Source organism: Microtus oregoni, unplaced genomic scaffold (assembly GCF_018167655.1).
Source record: "Microtus oregoni isolate MIOR12 unplaced genomic scaffold, Mior012 000000F_ref0000247, whole genome shotgun sequence".
In the NCBI taxonomy this organism is placed as follows: domain Eukaryota; kingdom Metazoa; phylum Chordata; class Mammalia; order Rodentia; family Cricetidae; genus Microtus; species Microtus oregoni.
Window position 1 is genome coordinate 15,068,636 of NW_024543059.1, and position 15,915 is coordinate 15,084,550.

Sequence of the window (15,915 nt, forward strand, 5' to 3'; positions counted from 1 at the left end):
AGTGTGAACTTGTGGATTGTTTATTTAGTAAGTTTCAATCAGTTACCACTATGTATTTTGATGTTCCAATTGCCTAGATTTGACGGTGAGGAAATGTCATCAACTTGGCTTGTGTCCTTTACATATGTCCCTGTCAAGACATGCTTGGGATGTCATTGCTTACAGACAAAGCTAGAGTGCAAGCATGTAACTCTCTATATGTGTAATACATAGAGTTTCCCCAAATAGCACACACATACCAAACACACATCTCAAATACTGTTATCAAGCTGGCAGGGTGGCCCAGTGGGTAAGTGTGCTGGCCGTATAATCCAATGACTTGAGTTTGATCTTGGGGACCTACATGATGGAACCAAACACATTAAGTCTTCTGACCTACACACATGTACACGCACCCACTCCACACATGCACACACATAAAATAAATAAGTGTAAAAAAATTAAGTTCCATTACCAAAGTAAATAAATATATAGTTACCTTCAGATACGCTGAGGCAGACAAAAGTTTGAGCCACTAACCTGTAAGTAAAACTGTTGAATGTGAGTAAGCATACTAAAATGTCCCCTTTGCTATTTACTTCTGTTCTCTTCATAGATAAGGGCTAGTTTAATAGGGTGTGCTTGTATGGTGGTGACAGTGTCATTCAGATGCGCATTCAGAACTCTCCCTTGTCTCTGATCCAGGTCTGTGCAAGTAACAGGCTGATTTCCACTCTGGAGAATCTGTATGAGCGGAAGCTCTTGGCACGTTTTGTCATTGATGAAGCACATTGTGTGAGTCAGGTAAGTGTGTCTCAGAAGATCAGTAAGTTTATATCTCCAGTAGTACTCAGAACCACAGCACTGAAGCACAGTACACTCTGCATGTGTATTCTGCTGCCTCACTGAAGAAGAAAGTGCTTCCTCTGTATTGACCACTGCTGGCTTTCATAAAAGAGAGATACAAATAATCTAAAAGCAGTATTTTTTCCCAATTAGTGGGGTCATGACTTTCGTCAAGATTACAAAAGGATGAATATACTTCGCCAGAAGTTTCCTTCTGTTCCAGTGATGGCTCTCACAGCCACAGCGAACCCCAGAGTGCAGAAGGACATCCTCATGCAACTGAAGATCCTCAGACCTCAGGTGTAAGTTTTTAAAGGGAATGGCTTTTTGAGCCTCAGCTCTGTACATTGGAATCACCTATAGAGCTTTAACACTCTCAAGTATCCAGATTGTACCTGGGACAGCTAAACCAGAATATTTGAAGTTGAAAGGCTTTTTTTTTTTTTTTAAACTTCAAGTGATTCCAGGTACAGTCAAATTTGGGAACAGAATCTGGGGTTTTTCTTTACTTAACAAAATGAAATCTCAAGAGCAGCTGAGATGGCACAGCACATAAAGGCACCTGTGGCCAGGCCTGACTGCCTGAGTTCAGTGCCTGTTATCTTTGTGGTAGAATGCGAACACCTTCCTGCCTTGTTGCCTTTTGACCTCCACAAGCAAAGTGACGGTCAAACGAGCAAGTAAATATAAGCAAAAGTAAAGTTATCCCACCAAATACTTTAGAATTGGGATAAATCAAATTTAGTACTGGGCGAGCCTGTGTAACATCGCAACAAAAACCACAAGGGGAGGGGGGCAGGAATAAAATAGTTTATAGGAAGTACAGAATTTGTAAAAACAAGTTTATAACATCCAGCATTTATTAAAACCTTAAGTATAACATTTTAAATATAGTGGTAAAGCATATATCTAATATGTAAGCAAAATATATCTCTCATTCCAAATTTACTTAAATATCTCTCATTGCAAATGACATTAAAACATTCCACTTTACATTTTGTGATTATACACACAAAATTCTGAGAAATCTAAACTTCTTGCACTGAAGAATGGTCATTAGTGGTATATAAGAGATATCTAGCTGGTACCAAACAACTCAAAGGCTGGAAGAAACCCAAAGTGCTGCATGAACTGCTTGCTCTAGGTATGAGAATTTAGTAGCTGCCATTGTGATCTGCAAAGGCTTTACAACTCTGTTGCTCATGACCCCAAAGCCTTCATATAGAATTTTCAGTTCAGGGCACACCTCTTTGAGAGATACTTTTGTTATTTTTATTTAGATTTATTCATTTTATGTGTCTGAGTGTTTTGCCTGCATGTGTGTATGTATAGCACGTGTGTGCCTTTTATTACATTTATGCTTACAGTCTACCAAGTGATGGGATTAATGGCGTGCACTACTATGCCACGCTGTTTACAATATTCACACAGCCAGTTTCCCTTTTCTTCTTAGAGGCTGGGTCTTACTATGGTGCCTAGGCCATCCTTGAACTCACAAGCTTAATTGTTGCGATGTTGTACAGGGTCTTGATATTAAACCCTAGCTGACTTGGAACTAGAATATAGACCAGGCCACCTCATCTTCCCACATGCTGTGATTACAGGTGTGCACCACCACAGCGGGTTATTGTATTTTCCTTGTGTGCATGTGCATGTAGATGCTTATGTGTTTGGCCAGAGGTCAACGCCCGGTGTTCCTTAGGAGACAACTGCCTTGACATGGAGTTCACCATGTTGGCTAGGCTGACTGGAAAGATCCAGGGATCCACCTCTCTCTGCCTTCCCAGTGTTGGAATTACAAGTGGTAAGCAAATGCTGTACCACTGAGCTGTCAGCCAGTTCTATTAATTGGCAAAAGCCCACAGCTAGAAGAAATCATATAAATTCCCTTGCATTTGAATGACTTTCTGGAAATATAGGCTTATGTTTTATGTTTGAATGAACAGCGCACATATTTATCTAGAGGGAGGCACCTCGAATCTCTTTTCTGGAACTGTGGGAAAGCAATGTGCCTGAGAAAGCAAAATTACACATATCCGGATGCTAGCACATGGTTCCTTGTGCAAATCTGATACTCAGTAAGAATGAATAAGTGAAACATATGGAAGGGTATGGTGAATGTGGATAAAATGAAACTCTGTTGATCCCTTAATATATTTGGTATTTCTGCTTTAGAAACTTCTAATTCCCATAGAAGAAGTAGATTTTAAGAAGTGCTTTCTGATACACTGTCTCCTGATCTTCTTCTGCCAGTGGGTCCTATTTTAATTAATTTGCCAGCTGCTGCTGTGTCATGGTCTTAGTGAATTCAGGTGCTCCTAGGTTTAGAGTGGTGGTCCCAGGTGCCTCTCTTCCTATAAATCTGGGATAATATTCGTCCTCTTTAGCTTGTAAAAATAAATTTGATTTGTGAAGTACAAGAATGGGCAATTATTAAACACAAGACTTCATGCAATTCTCGTAGGGCCCTAGCAGATGAACTAGGAAAGAACAGAGTCAGACATAATAAATTAACAGTGTACAGCTTCAGTAATAGCTAACACAACTTGCCCCACAGTGTGACAACTGCTGCTCCTAGCATTGTATATGACATTTTATGTATCCACCATCATAAAAGTCTTGCATGATATATAATCCTCCATTTCCTCATTCTCTAGATAAAGAAACTGAGTCCCAGCACCCATGATAGAAAATACCTGAAATTCCAGGACTTGCTTTGTGGTTTTGAGACAGAGTCTCACTATGTAACCCTGGCTAAGCTGACCAGGCTGGCCTCTAACTTACAGAAACTGACCGGCTTCTGCTTCTGCTTCTGCTTCCTGGGTGCTGGAATAAAGGCATACACCACCACACCAACATCTCAGCATTTGGGGAGTAGAGACAGGATCAGAAGTTCAAAATCATCTTCAATACATAGCAAGTTAGAGGCCAGCCTCTAGTGCATGAGGTGTTGTTGGGGAGTATGGGGGTAGAAAGATGGCCCAGTAGTTAAGAGCACTGGCTGCTCTTCCAGGGGACCTAGGTTTCATTCCCAGCACTCAACATGGTGGCTCACAACCATCCATAACTCTAGTTCCAAGGGATGTAACTCCCTCTTCTGGCCTCAGAGGACATTAGCTACATGTAGTGCACAGATATACATGCAGGTAAAACATTCACACACATAACAAATACATTGTAAAAATTAAAATGTAAAGAACTGAGAAAATGGCTCAGTGGGTAAAGGCACTTGTCATCAGCCCTGACAGCCTGAGTTCAGTACCCATGGTGGAGAGAACCAGCTCCCTCAAGCTGTCCTCTGAGCTCTACATGCCCACCATAGCACATGCATACATATACATATGCACACATACACAATAAATAAAATAAAATGTCATTTAAATTTGTTTTTATGTAGAAGTTGGTCTGTAGTGATATTTTATGTGCATCTTAATAAATAAAGCTTGCCCGAAGATCAGATTGCAAAACTAAGCCACTAGAGGCTGGGGAGTGGTGGCACATACCTTTAATCCCAGAACTCAGGAGACAGGGACAGATGGATGTCTGAGTTCAAGCCTACCCTGGGCTACACAAGATCGACCCAGAAACAGATCCAGGTGGTAGTGGCTCACACCTTTAATCCCAGCACTAGGGAAGTGGAGACAGGAAGGATTATGACTGGGCAGAGCAAAGAATATAAAGGGGAGGAGACAGGAGCTTAGTGGAGTCTAGCTAGAGTCTGAGGATTCGTGGAGATAGGATCCTTTTGGTTTGAAGATTTGGTAGAGGTAAAAGGTCTCCCTAGTGACTGGCTGCTATGCTTTTCTAATATTCAGCTTGAACCCCAATATCTGTCTCTGGGTTTTATTATTCATGCTACATTGGTCCTCTTTTACCATGTGGGTGGGCTCTGGGGATTGAGCTCCGTCATCAGGCTTTTCAGCAAGTGCTGAACCTACTAAACTGTCTCACCAGCCCTTTAACAGTCCAGGGCGATGGGGGCGCGCACCTTTGATCCCAGCATTGCGAAGAGAGGCAGGCAGATCTCAGTGAGCTCAAGGCCAGCCTGGTCTACAGAGTGAGTTCCAGGACAGCCAGATTAAAACAAAAAAAAAAAAAAAAGATAAACAGTCACACTAAAATTAAGTAACTTGCAAAGTTCATAACCCTAGCAAATATAGGAGTGAAGACTACAATCCTAGCAATCTGGCTGCAGAACCCTATAAATAGTACTCTAAAATGCAAAGAGGAAGCCATGATTAAAGATGTAATTGCAGACTAGGGTAACCAGGAAGTCAGCATTATAACCCAGTGCAGCTGTACTGATTTCTGCCTTTCATACCAACATAAACTCACCTATTAAAGTCCAGGATTCAGTGCAGCATTTCCCATTTCTTTATGGAGTTACACAATCGTCACCGCTATCTACTCTTAGTACATTTTGTCTCCCTTAAGAGCTTTGTTCTCGTTAACAGCTAATTTCTTTCCTCCTCTGCCCAGGCAACCATTCATTGACTTCCCAGCTTCACAGATTTTTGCTATTCTGGACATTTTGCATACAGGTTAATTATCCCCAATGCTTGGGACCAGAAGTGTTTTAAATTTGAAGTTTTTCTAGGTTTGGAATATTTGCATATACATAAAAAGAGATATTTTAGGGGTAGACTTAAGGCTAATTAAACATGAGATTCATTGTTCCATATTACTTTATACACAGAGTTGAAAAGTATTTTTAATTTTTTACTTCAGTCATTTAAAACATTTTTTACGTTTATTGTGTGTATGTTTGAGCATGCATGTGCTGTGTGTGGAAGTCAGAGGACAGCTTGCAGAAAGTGGGTCCCTCCCTCCATGTGGGTCCCTGGGATTGAACTCAGGTTGTCAGACTTAGTGGCAAGCCCCTTTGGCTGCAGAGGCATTTTATGCTTACTCACCTTGAAACAGTGTCTTACAGTGTAGCCCATGTTGTAGAACTCACTAGGTCTCTTGGCCTTAACTCGGATTTCTGTCTGTTTACCTTGGCATGAGGAGTTCAGGTGTGAAGCATCTCACCTAGCTCAAAAAGATTACGTTATTTATTTTCATCTTCTTGTTTATTTCGTCTTTTAAGATGGGAATCACATGCATGTCAGACTATCCTCAAACTCACGTAACAGTGATGACCGTGAACTTCTGATCCTGCGTTTACCTCCCCGGCTCTGAGATGACAGGTGTGTGTCATCATATGCCGGATGTGGTTGTGGAGATCCAGACTCGGGCTTTGCGTGTCTTAGGCAAGCACTGTACCAACTGAGCTGCATCTGCAGCCCAGGAAGGTCGTCTTAAACAGTGGTTGTAGTGTGTCTGTGTTTTCACTCCACCCTGTTTTTCAGATGAGGTCAGGTGCGGGTTTTTCCCATAACTGGTTAATATGCCTCCTTGCTTGCCCCAGGTCTGTAGATTGAAGTCCCCAGTACCCAACAACAACCAAACACATGCGAGCGAGTGCTTTTTTGTAAACAGCAAGAGGTGCTTTGTTTGTTTGTTTTTGTAATTTTTTTAGATTAATTTAATGTACATGAGTATTTTGCCCGTGTGTATGTATGTGTTCCATGTGCATGCCTGGTACCTGTGGAAGTCAGAAGAGGGCATCGGATCTCCATATACTGGAGTTATAGATGGTTATGGGCCACATGTGAGTGCTGGGAATGGAACTTGGGTCCTCTACAAGAACAAGTACTTTTAACTAATGAGCCACCCCTCCAGGGCAGCCCAAAGAAATACTATCACCATTTTATGTTCACTAAGTGAGACTCACAAAGCCCATTGTAAAGTGTAATTTAGAGCTGGAAAGCCGGCTCAGTGATTAAAAGTGATTGCTGCTTTTCCAGAGAACCTGAATTCAGTTCTCAGTACCTACTCATAGCTGCCTTTATCCAGCTCCAGACCTCATGCTGCCTTCTGACTTTGGAGTGCACCCCACACACAAGATATCCACACAGATACACAAGATATCCACACAGATACACAAATAAAAAATTAATTTTTAATATTTATCACTTAGAATGTGAATATTTCAGTAGCACAGTATTAGCCAAGAATACATTTAAGCCCTGGGTAAGTCCCTAGCATTGGGAAAAAAAGTAGGAGGAGGAAGAAAAGTGTTTTAATTTTTACAGAATTTATATACAGAGAGAATATGTATTTAATTTGAGTCAGGGTCTCTAGGTAACCATAGTTGTTTGGATCTCACTATGTAGACAGTCTGGCTTTGAACTCCCAAAGATTCCCCTGCCTCTGCCTCCCAAATGCTGGGATTAAAGGCTTGTACCACCACCTCCTGTAGTGTGAGCTGTTTTTGCTTATTCTATCACATTTACATGCATGTAAGTTATATAAATATATAAAAAAAATATTATATACATCTCCTGAACCAAAATTTTCATCCGATTTAATTCTTTTTTTTTTTTGTTTGTTTTGTTTTGTTTTGTTTTCGAGACAGGGTTTCTCTGTGGTTTTGGAGCCTGTCCTGGAACTAGCTCTTTTAGTGCTAGTTCAGATCACAGGGATCCGCCTGCCTCTGCCTCCCAAGTGCTGGGATTAAAGGCGTGCGCCACCACTGCCCGGCTCCTGATTTAATTCTTAAAATTACTAGTTAGGGGCTGGAAAAACTGCTCATTGGATAACAGCACTTGCTACCAAGCCTAATGACCTGAATCTGTTCTTCAGAACCCACATGTTAGAGGGAGAGAACTTACTCTCACAAGTGTGCAGGCGTGCATATTCACAACACACACAAATAAGTGAAATCATTGCTCATCCTTAATGGAGTAGTTACATGTCTGTGTTGCTTCCTTTAAATGCACACTTCACTTAGTATATCTAAACAGTCTTGCAGTGCAGCCAGGGTCAGCTTCTCAAGTGACTGAAACTTTGGGAAATACACTACCACATCTAGCTTAAATATGTTTCAAAAATAATTTTAGGCATAAGCTTTTTATTGGGATTATATCTGTTAATGAGTTAAGAATTTTCTTTTTAGTACACATATCTACAGATGAATTGATTCAGTTCATACATTTTTACTTTTAAGGGTATAAGCTCTGGGAAATGTTGCTGACAGAAACATGTAGATGGGAATGAAAAGCATTTTATTACAGCAATAACACTCAATTATTCGAATTTCTTTTTAAGCATATGCCAAAATTACATCATGATCTGTCATCAAAAATTATTTTTAATGATCTGTTAACTGGCATCTCAGTTAAGTATTCTAAATTTTGGGGATATAAAAAATTGGAAACTATTTTACTAACAAGCAATATTACTGTTTAATGTTTTTTCTGGACCATATTCTATATTCTGTTAAAGACTTTACTAGGTTTTATCTAATGAATGTGAGGTATTCTTTTAACTTTTTCAAGAGGAGCTACCCTGTATCTGATGTATTTGAAATATCTTGACAATATTTTCTCTTCACCTTTTTTAAAAAAAAAAAAAAATATTTAGGAAGGTTCCTGCTATATAGCCGTAGCTGTCCAGAAACCCGCTAACCTTGAACTTAGATCCACTTACCTCTTCTTCCTGAGCTCTTTGGCTCCTGAGTACCACATCTGGCTTGTTTTTGTTTGGTTGAGACTTGTAGCCTATGGTAGCCTTAAATTTGCTATATAACTGAGCTGGCCTTGAGCTGGCCTCCTGTCTCTGCCTCCCAAGCACTTGGAGTTACAGACATGTATTTATCATTTTCAGGCAAATTTGTCATTTTAAAAGTAATGTTTTAATACAGACTTAGTCAAGATACAGTGAAATATAGTTTGGGGTTTTTTGTTTTGTTTGGGTTTTGTTTTTTTATTTATTTTTTGGAGGGTTTTGTTGTTGTTGTTGTTGTTGTTTGTTTGTTTGTTTGTTTTTTTGAGACAGAGTTTCTCTGTAGCTTTTTAGAGCCTGTCCTAGAACTAACTTTTGTAGACCAGGCTGGCCTCAAACTCACAGAGATCCGCCTGCCTCTGCCCCCCGAGTGCTGGGATTAAAGGCGTGCGCCACCACCGCCTGACTGGGTTGTTTGTTTTTAAGTACTTGTTGAATTAATTCATGTGCCATAAAACTCAGCTATTCATAAGGTACAGTTGTGTTTGGCTTTTACATTTTCATAGAATTGTGTGCCTGTCGCTACAGCTTAAGTCTAGAATATACTTCCATTATTCTCCAAAATGGAGTTGAGTTACCCTCAACTCCTTGTTTTTCCTCTTTCATTTCTTTCACTGGGCATATTTGCAAGAATCATCTAGGTGTGTGTGTGTGTGTGTGTGTGTGTGTGTGTGTGTGTGTGTGTGTAGATCCCATGACCTCAGTGCCAGGTGAGGATTTGACTCCTGAGCTGTACATGAAATATTAATTTTTCATTTTTGTGGTTGAAAATTTTTCATTTGTATAGGTGTTCCAAATTGTCTTTTTTCCATTTATTTTCTGGTAGGCACTGTCTCTAGCTGGTGATCTCTAACATCCTATTTTCCAACAGGCAATGCAGGATTTGTTATAAGCAATAAATTCTGAGGTTCTGTTTACTTTTCCATCGTAACAAACTCATGAATGTTACTCTCCATTAGTGGCCTGTAGACCTTTGTGGTAGAATGATTTGTTTGTTTTGGTTTTAATTGGATTTTTGATCTCCAAGTTTATGTTTAAATCTCATTTTATTTTATTTTTTTTTAGTAAAGGTTTATTTGACCAAATTAAGTAGTAAATAGTTCTGTTTTTCCAATTATGTCACAAATTAAACAAGTTCAGATTACGTTACAGATGTTTTTAATAAGATACATCCACATCATCCAACTCACATTTTTAACATGTGATCCAGTGGTTTATGGTGTATCCTAATTTATACACCATCATCACAATTTGAGAACATTTTTTTGCCACTAAAACACTTCACCTATTATCCATTTCTCCTCCTTGTCTCCACTTATCGCACTAGCCCTAGGCAACCACTAAGATTATGCACTTTCTGTGCATAGGTTTGCCTATCCTGGGTGTCTCAAATAAACATTCATTCTATGTGTATATGATCTTTTATGAATGACCTCTTTAATTTTGTGCGTGTGTGTCTACACCATGGCAAGCATGTGGAGGTCAGAAGACAGCTCACTGGCATTGGCTTTCTTCTTCCACATGTGGGTCCTGGGGATCAAACTTGGGTCATCAGATTTGGCAACAAATGTTTTACCCAATAAGCCATCACTATCCCCTTGGCTACTTTTTAACAGATTATTTTTTTTTAAAGGTTTATTTATTTATTTTGTACAAAGTGTTCAGCCTCCATGCCTGCAGGCCAGAAGAGGGCACCAGATCTCATTACAGATGGTTGTGAGCCACCATGTGGTTGCTGGGAATTGAACTCAGGACCTCCGGAAGAGCAGTCTGTGCACTTAACCTCTGAGCCATCTCTCCAGCCCCCTTAACAGATTATTTTTAAGATTTGTTCCTGGAGGGGTGGGAGAGATGGCTCAGCTGTTAAGAATACTTGCTGGTATTTCGGAGGACCTGGGTTCAGTTCCCAGCATGCACATGGTGGCTTACAACTGTGTAACTCCAGTGCCAGGGCATCTGACATCTTCACGCCAATGCACATAGAGTGAAATAATTTTTAAAAAAAAAAAAAAAAAGATTTGTTGCTGAAAAAAATTCTCCATTGTGTTGTTTTAGTACCTTCTTTAGCCACTCACCTAATACTAGGATCGTTTCCATTTTGTTGGTTGTTAGGAATAAGGCTCTTATACGAGTTTTTGTGTGGGCATGTGTTTTCATTTCTTTTGGTGTACTCCTAGCAGTTAGATTATCAGGTCATATGGTAGCTCTACTTCACCTTTTAAAGATTTATTTATGGTGTGTTTGTGCATGCCACAACTGTATGTCTGTGTAGGAAATGATTCAAGTGCTTGTGAAGTGGGAAAGGGGAGTTCGATCCCCTGGAAGTAATTAGGCAGTTTTGAGTTTCCTGTTGTGGGTGCTGGGTTCCAAAGTCAGGATTTCTGCTAGACTTACATGCTCTTAACCTCTGAGCCATCTCTCCAGCCCCTGCTTCACTCTTTAAAGAACTATCAAGCTGTCTTCCAAAGAGGCTGCAACATTTTACATTTCCAACATCCATCTGTGCAGGTTCTGACTCCTCCATGTACATCCCAATGTTTAAATGAATGAAATACTCTCCTAAACATAAAGTGTAGTTTAAAATGGGGGGGCGGGGAGACATAAAATCATTCCTGTACACAGTTCCCCTGGCATTCCTATCAGTAGGAAGCCCACATCAGCTCACATAATTTGGTGAAATTTCTTCATCATTCATATTTCTAGGCAGTTTTTTGAACAGGGTCTCACTAGTTAGCTCTGTCTAGCTCTAAACTCCATATCCTCTTGCCTGGTATTGAGTGTTTTTTAGTGTTTTCAAGAGACTCAAAAGTCCTGCATCCTGTGGCAGTTTCGGGGTCAGCCCTTCTGAAGTGAGAGTCATGTCCACCACATTGTTGACATTATATCTGAAATCAGAAGCCCCAGTAAGGCTAAAATTCTCTGTTCCGAGTGATGCTCTTTACCCTTAACAAAAATATGTAACACAGATAAACACAGATAAACAGCTCTGCCAAGGGTTTCTAATGCTCTGACAGGAGAAATTTCACCTGTACCCATGCCATAATTTGTCTTGAATGGGTGGAAGGTGAGATTTCATTGTATTTATTTAGAAAATAGAAAAAGGCTTATAAAGGGGGAAATGGGGAAGAAAGGAGTAACCAGCAGGATAACTGGAGTGCAGGGCCATTCCCATGTCTGTTTCAGGGAAAGTAATATTAAAGCTGAGGCTTTGGGTTCCCTTAGAGCAGTGGTTCTCAACCTTCTTATTGCTGTGAGTCTTTAATACGGTTCCTCAGGTTGTGCTGACCCCAACCATAACATTATTTTCATTGCTACTTCATAACTATAATTTTGCTACTGTAATGAATCATAATATAAATATGTTTCTTGATGGTCTTAGATAATCCCTGTGAAAGGATCATTCGCTATCCAAGGGGTTGCAACCTACAGGTTGAGAACTTGCTGATTTAGAAGCGTCTCTTAGAAAGTCTTGATGGCCAGGCAGTGGTGGCACTTTAATCCTAGCACTCAGGAGGCAGAGGTAGGTGGATCTCTGAGTTCAAGGCCAGCCTGGTCTACAGAGTGATGTGGGATTCCCCTCTGTATGCTCTGAATATGTTTTATTACCATTGATTAGTAAAGAAACTGTTTTGACCTATGACAGGGCAGAATATAGGTAGGCAGGAAAACTAAGCTGATTGCAGGGAGAAAGAAAGTGGAGTCAGGGAAGGCTGTGTAGCTGCCAAAGGAGAAAGATGCAGAACCTTATCAGGTAAGCTACAGCCTCATGGCAATACACAGATTAATAGAAGTGGGTTAATTTGAGATGTAAGAGCTTGCAAGAAATACACCTGAGCCATGGGCTAAGCAGTATTGTAATTAGTATAGCTTTGTGTGATTATATGGGTCTGGGTGGCTGAGAAACGAAAGTGCAGTCTCCATTTACAACAGAGTGCGTGAGTTCCAGGACAGCTAGAGCTGTTTACACAGCGAAGCCCTATATTGGGGTTGGGGGAGGCATGCATACTCCCTTTTTAGACATGCATGCGTGTGTTGGTCTAAACACATGTTGGAATATGGTTCAGAATTCTGAAAACAACCTAAGCTGAGGGGCAATTGAGAAAAAGGAAAGAGGCATTCAGATATTTGGAGCGCTCTCTCTCTCTCTCTCTCTCTCTCTCTCTCTCTCTCTCTCTTCTCAAGACAGGGTTCCTCTGTAGCTTTGGAGCCTGTCCTGGGACTAACTCTTGTAGACCAAGCTGGCCTTGAACTCACAGAGATCCACCTGCCTCTGCCTCCCGTGTGCTGGGGTTAAAGGCATGCGCTACCTACCACTGCCCAGCTGGAAGAACTTCTCATTTAAGGAGTAAGCAAAGGAAGAAAAGTCAGAGGTGTATGGTTGTTGTAGGGAAAGAGGGCCCGCTTGTTTTTTCTGGCTGCCCGGCTAGCTTAGCCCTGAAATAACCACACAGAAACTGTATTAATTAAAACACTGCTTGGCCCATTATCTCTAGCCTCTTATTGGCTAACTCTCACATCTTGATTTAACCCATTTCTATTAATCTGTATATTGTCACGTGGCAGTGGCTTACTGGAAAAGATTTGACATGTCTGACCCTGGCGGCTCCATGGCTGCTCCCTGACTCTGCTTTCTTTTTTCCTCCAGCTCTGCTTGGAATTCCCACCTTGCTCTATTCTGCCCTGTCATAGGCCCAAAGCAGCTTCTTTAATAACCAATGGTAACAAAACACATTCACAGCATACAGATAGGAATCTCATACCTATGATGTTGGTTGTTTACTCTTTTACTCTTAGCTCTTTTGGGAGTCCATTACCCAGCTCCCAAATAAACATACAAAAGCCTTTTCTTGATTATGAATGCCCAGCCTTAGCTTGGCTTATTTCTAGCCAGCTTTCCTAACTTATCCCTACTACCTTTGCCTCTGGACATACAAAATCCTTTTCTTGATTATGAATGCCCAGCCTTAGCTTGGCTTATTTCTAGGCAGCTTTCCTAACTTATCCCGACTACCTTTGCCTCTGGACCTTTTCATTTTCTTACTTCTGTAAGATGCCCCTAGCATCTTCCCCTCCTTACTCTCCTGTTCCTTCCTCTCTAGATTTCTTCTACTTATCCTCTCTGCCTGCCAGCCTCGCCTGTCCTTTCTCCTGCCTCACTGTTGGCCATTCAGCTCTTTATTTTAGACTATCAGGTGTTTTAGACAGGCAAAGAATCACAGCTTCACAGAATTCAACAAATACAGCATAAACAAAAGCAACACACTTTAAAATAATATTCTACAACAGGTGTAGAGGGAAGATGTGAGTAGAGTAGATGGCCTGCCCACAGCGTGGAACCTCAGAAATCTGCAGGACCACCACTACACAAGTACTCTGAATACCACTGCCTGCTGCATACACACGTGGTGGGAGGAGAGAACCCAACCCGCACCTTTGCACATATTCCATGGACACTCCCCATAATTAATAAATGCATAAAGTTTTGAGCAATGAGAAATAAAACACAGCAGCTAATATTTGATATAATGATGGCAGTAGAAGAAGGAGAGGGCTGAGCATTAAAATGGGATATGTGACAGGATGGAACCGGATCTTCTGAGAAACCTGCCATGGGAGGGAAAGAGGTAAAAGGGAGAAAATATAGGTCAGGAGAAGCTGTCGTGCCCTTGGAATGTGGTCCTCAGACAGGAAAGTCTAGGAGTACAGAAGATATGTAGAGAATGAACTGAGGAAACGTGAAGGAGCAGATGGGAGCCAAGAGCAGTCACCTGGAGGAGGAGCGTGCATGTCAGAGTCCCTGCGCTTGCGGCCCAGAACAAAAGCAGAGCGGTCCATGTTCTTTCTGTGTATTTATTTAGAGCATGTGCATGTGCACTACCCCTTCTATCTTTTTAAGTATTTAAGTTACACTTATGGTATAATTTTGCTTAATCATTTAACCGTCTCTGCTGTTTTGTTTTGTTTTTGACACCATCTATTTTGCCATTTCTACTTTTAAAAAGAAACTGTGTGTGTGTTATATGCATACGGATGCAAGTATATGTGCTAATGTGTGCATTAGCCAGAGGTCAGCGTCTTGTGTCTTTCTTTCCACCATAAATGAGACAGGGTGTCTTGATGAACTTGGAATTTACCCATTAGACTAGACTAATCACTCATTACCTGGCTAGCCAGGAGAGTCCCTGGGATCCTCCTGTCTTCACCTGCCAGTGGCAAGATTGCTGGAGCATGCCACTGTGTGGAGCTTTCTGTGTGGTGCTAGGGATCCAGATCAGTCCTCACGATTGCATAGCGAACCCTTTACTCACGGAGCCGTCTCCCTTGACCCCACTGGGTTCAGTCCACATCGTCTTTGAGACTGTACTCTTGGTTTGTCTTTTCTTCTTATCTGCAGTCCAGATCTCCATCATCTAATCTGTAGATGTATCTTCTTCTTTATCACCATCTTTTTAATTCATTAAGTCTTAACCTAATGTCCATTTCAGTGTTCCATTATGTCACCTGCCGGGGATAATGGTCTGTATAAGACAGCTTGTTACTGAGGTTTGCATGGTAGAAAAAAAATCAGTATTTAATATGTGAAGATGCTGCCTTCATTTCAGCTGCTGTAACAGTGTCATAGACTGTGATTCTGACAAGAGAAATTTATTTCTTGTGCTTCTGGGGTCCCTCTCCCTGCTTTGTACTTTGTGGTATTTCCATTGGAGCCATAAGTACTAGGGAGGGAAGGGTGTTTGGGTGAGTTTTTTGTTCTTTTTTTTTTCTTTAAGATTTATTTTACTCTGTGTATGCACACATCCTTGTGTCTGTGGAGGCCAGAAGAAAATGTTGAATCCATTGGAACTGGAGTTCAGATGTTTCTGAGATTTCTAACGTGGGTGTTGGGATCCAAATTCCAGTCCTCTGATAGAACAGTAACTGCTCTTAACAGTTGATCTAGCTCTCCAGCCCCTCTGTTTTTATAAGGACCTAATCTCCTTGATGACTCTACCCTCCCCACCTGATTACCTCCCCAAGGCCCCACCTCCTAATGCCATGGCATTGGGGGAAGTACTTTGGGTGAGAAACATTCGGTTATGACAGTGGGTGCAGCAGTATTTTCTCATGATACTTAAGTGTTATGTTTGGGTCTTTCAGGTTCAGCATGAGCTTTAACAGACACAATCTGAAGTACTATGTGTTACCAAAGAAGCCCAAAAAGGTAGCATTTGATTGCCTAGAATGGATCAGAAAGCATCACCCATGTGAGTACAGTCAGGTAATTACTTATGTCTAAAAGTCTAGATTTTAAGTCTTTTATATATATACTGAACTACAATAGAATATATAAACTTACATATTAAACATTTCTTCTTGCATTGTGATAGCACCAACTTGCTATTTGTGGGGAATATTATAATTTTGAAATCTCATTTGGTTCCATAACAATAAGCCTTAGCAAAAAATATATTAAATATGACTCCTACACACCTACATTATAAT

At 40.8% G+C, this 15,915-nt stretch overlaps 1 protein-coding gene across 1 annotated transcript in view; it reads left to right on the forward strand.

The window, feature by feature from the left end:
- Positions 1 to 15,915, forward strand: part of Blm (BLM RecQ like helicase) — a 79,581-nt gene that overhangs the window by 40,608 nt on the left and 23,058 nt on the right. Inside the window, exons 11-13 of the mRNA XM_041650277.1 lie at positions 685 to 783; positions 979 to 1,127; positions 15,571 to 15,677. Coding sequence (XP_041506211.1) covers positions 685 to 783; positions 979 to 1,127; positions 15,571 to 15,677 — 355 coding nt within the window. The remainder of the gene's footprint in view (positions 1 to 684; positions 784 to 978; positions 1,128 to 15,570; positions 15,678 to 15,915) is intronic.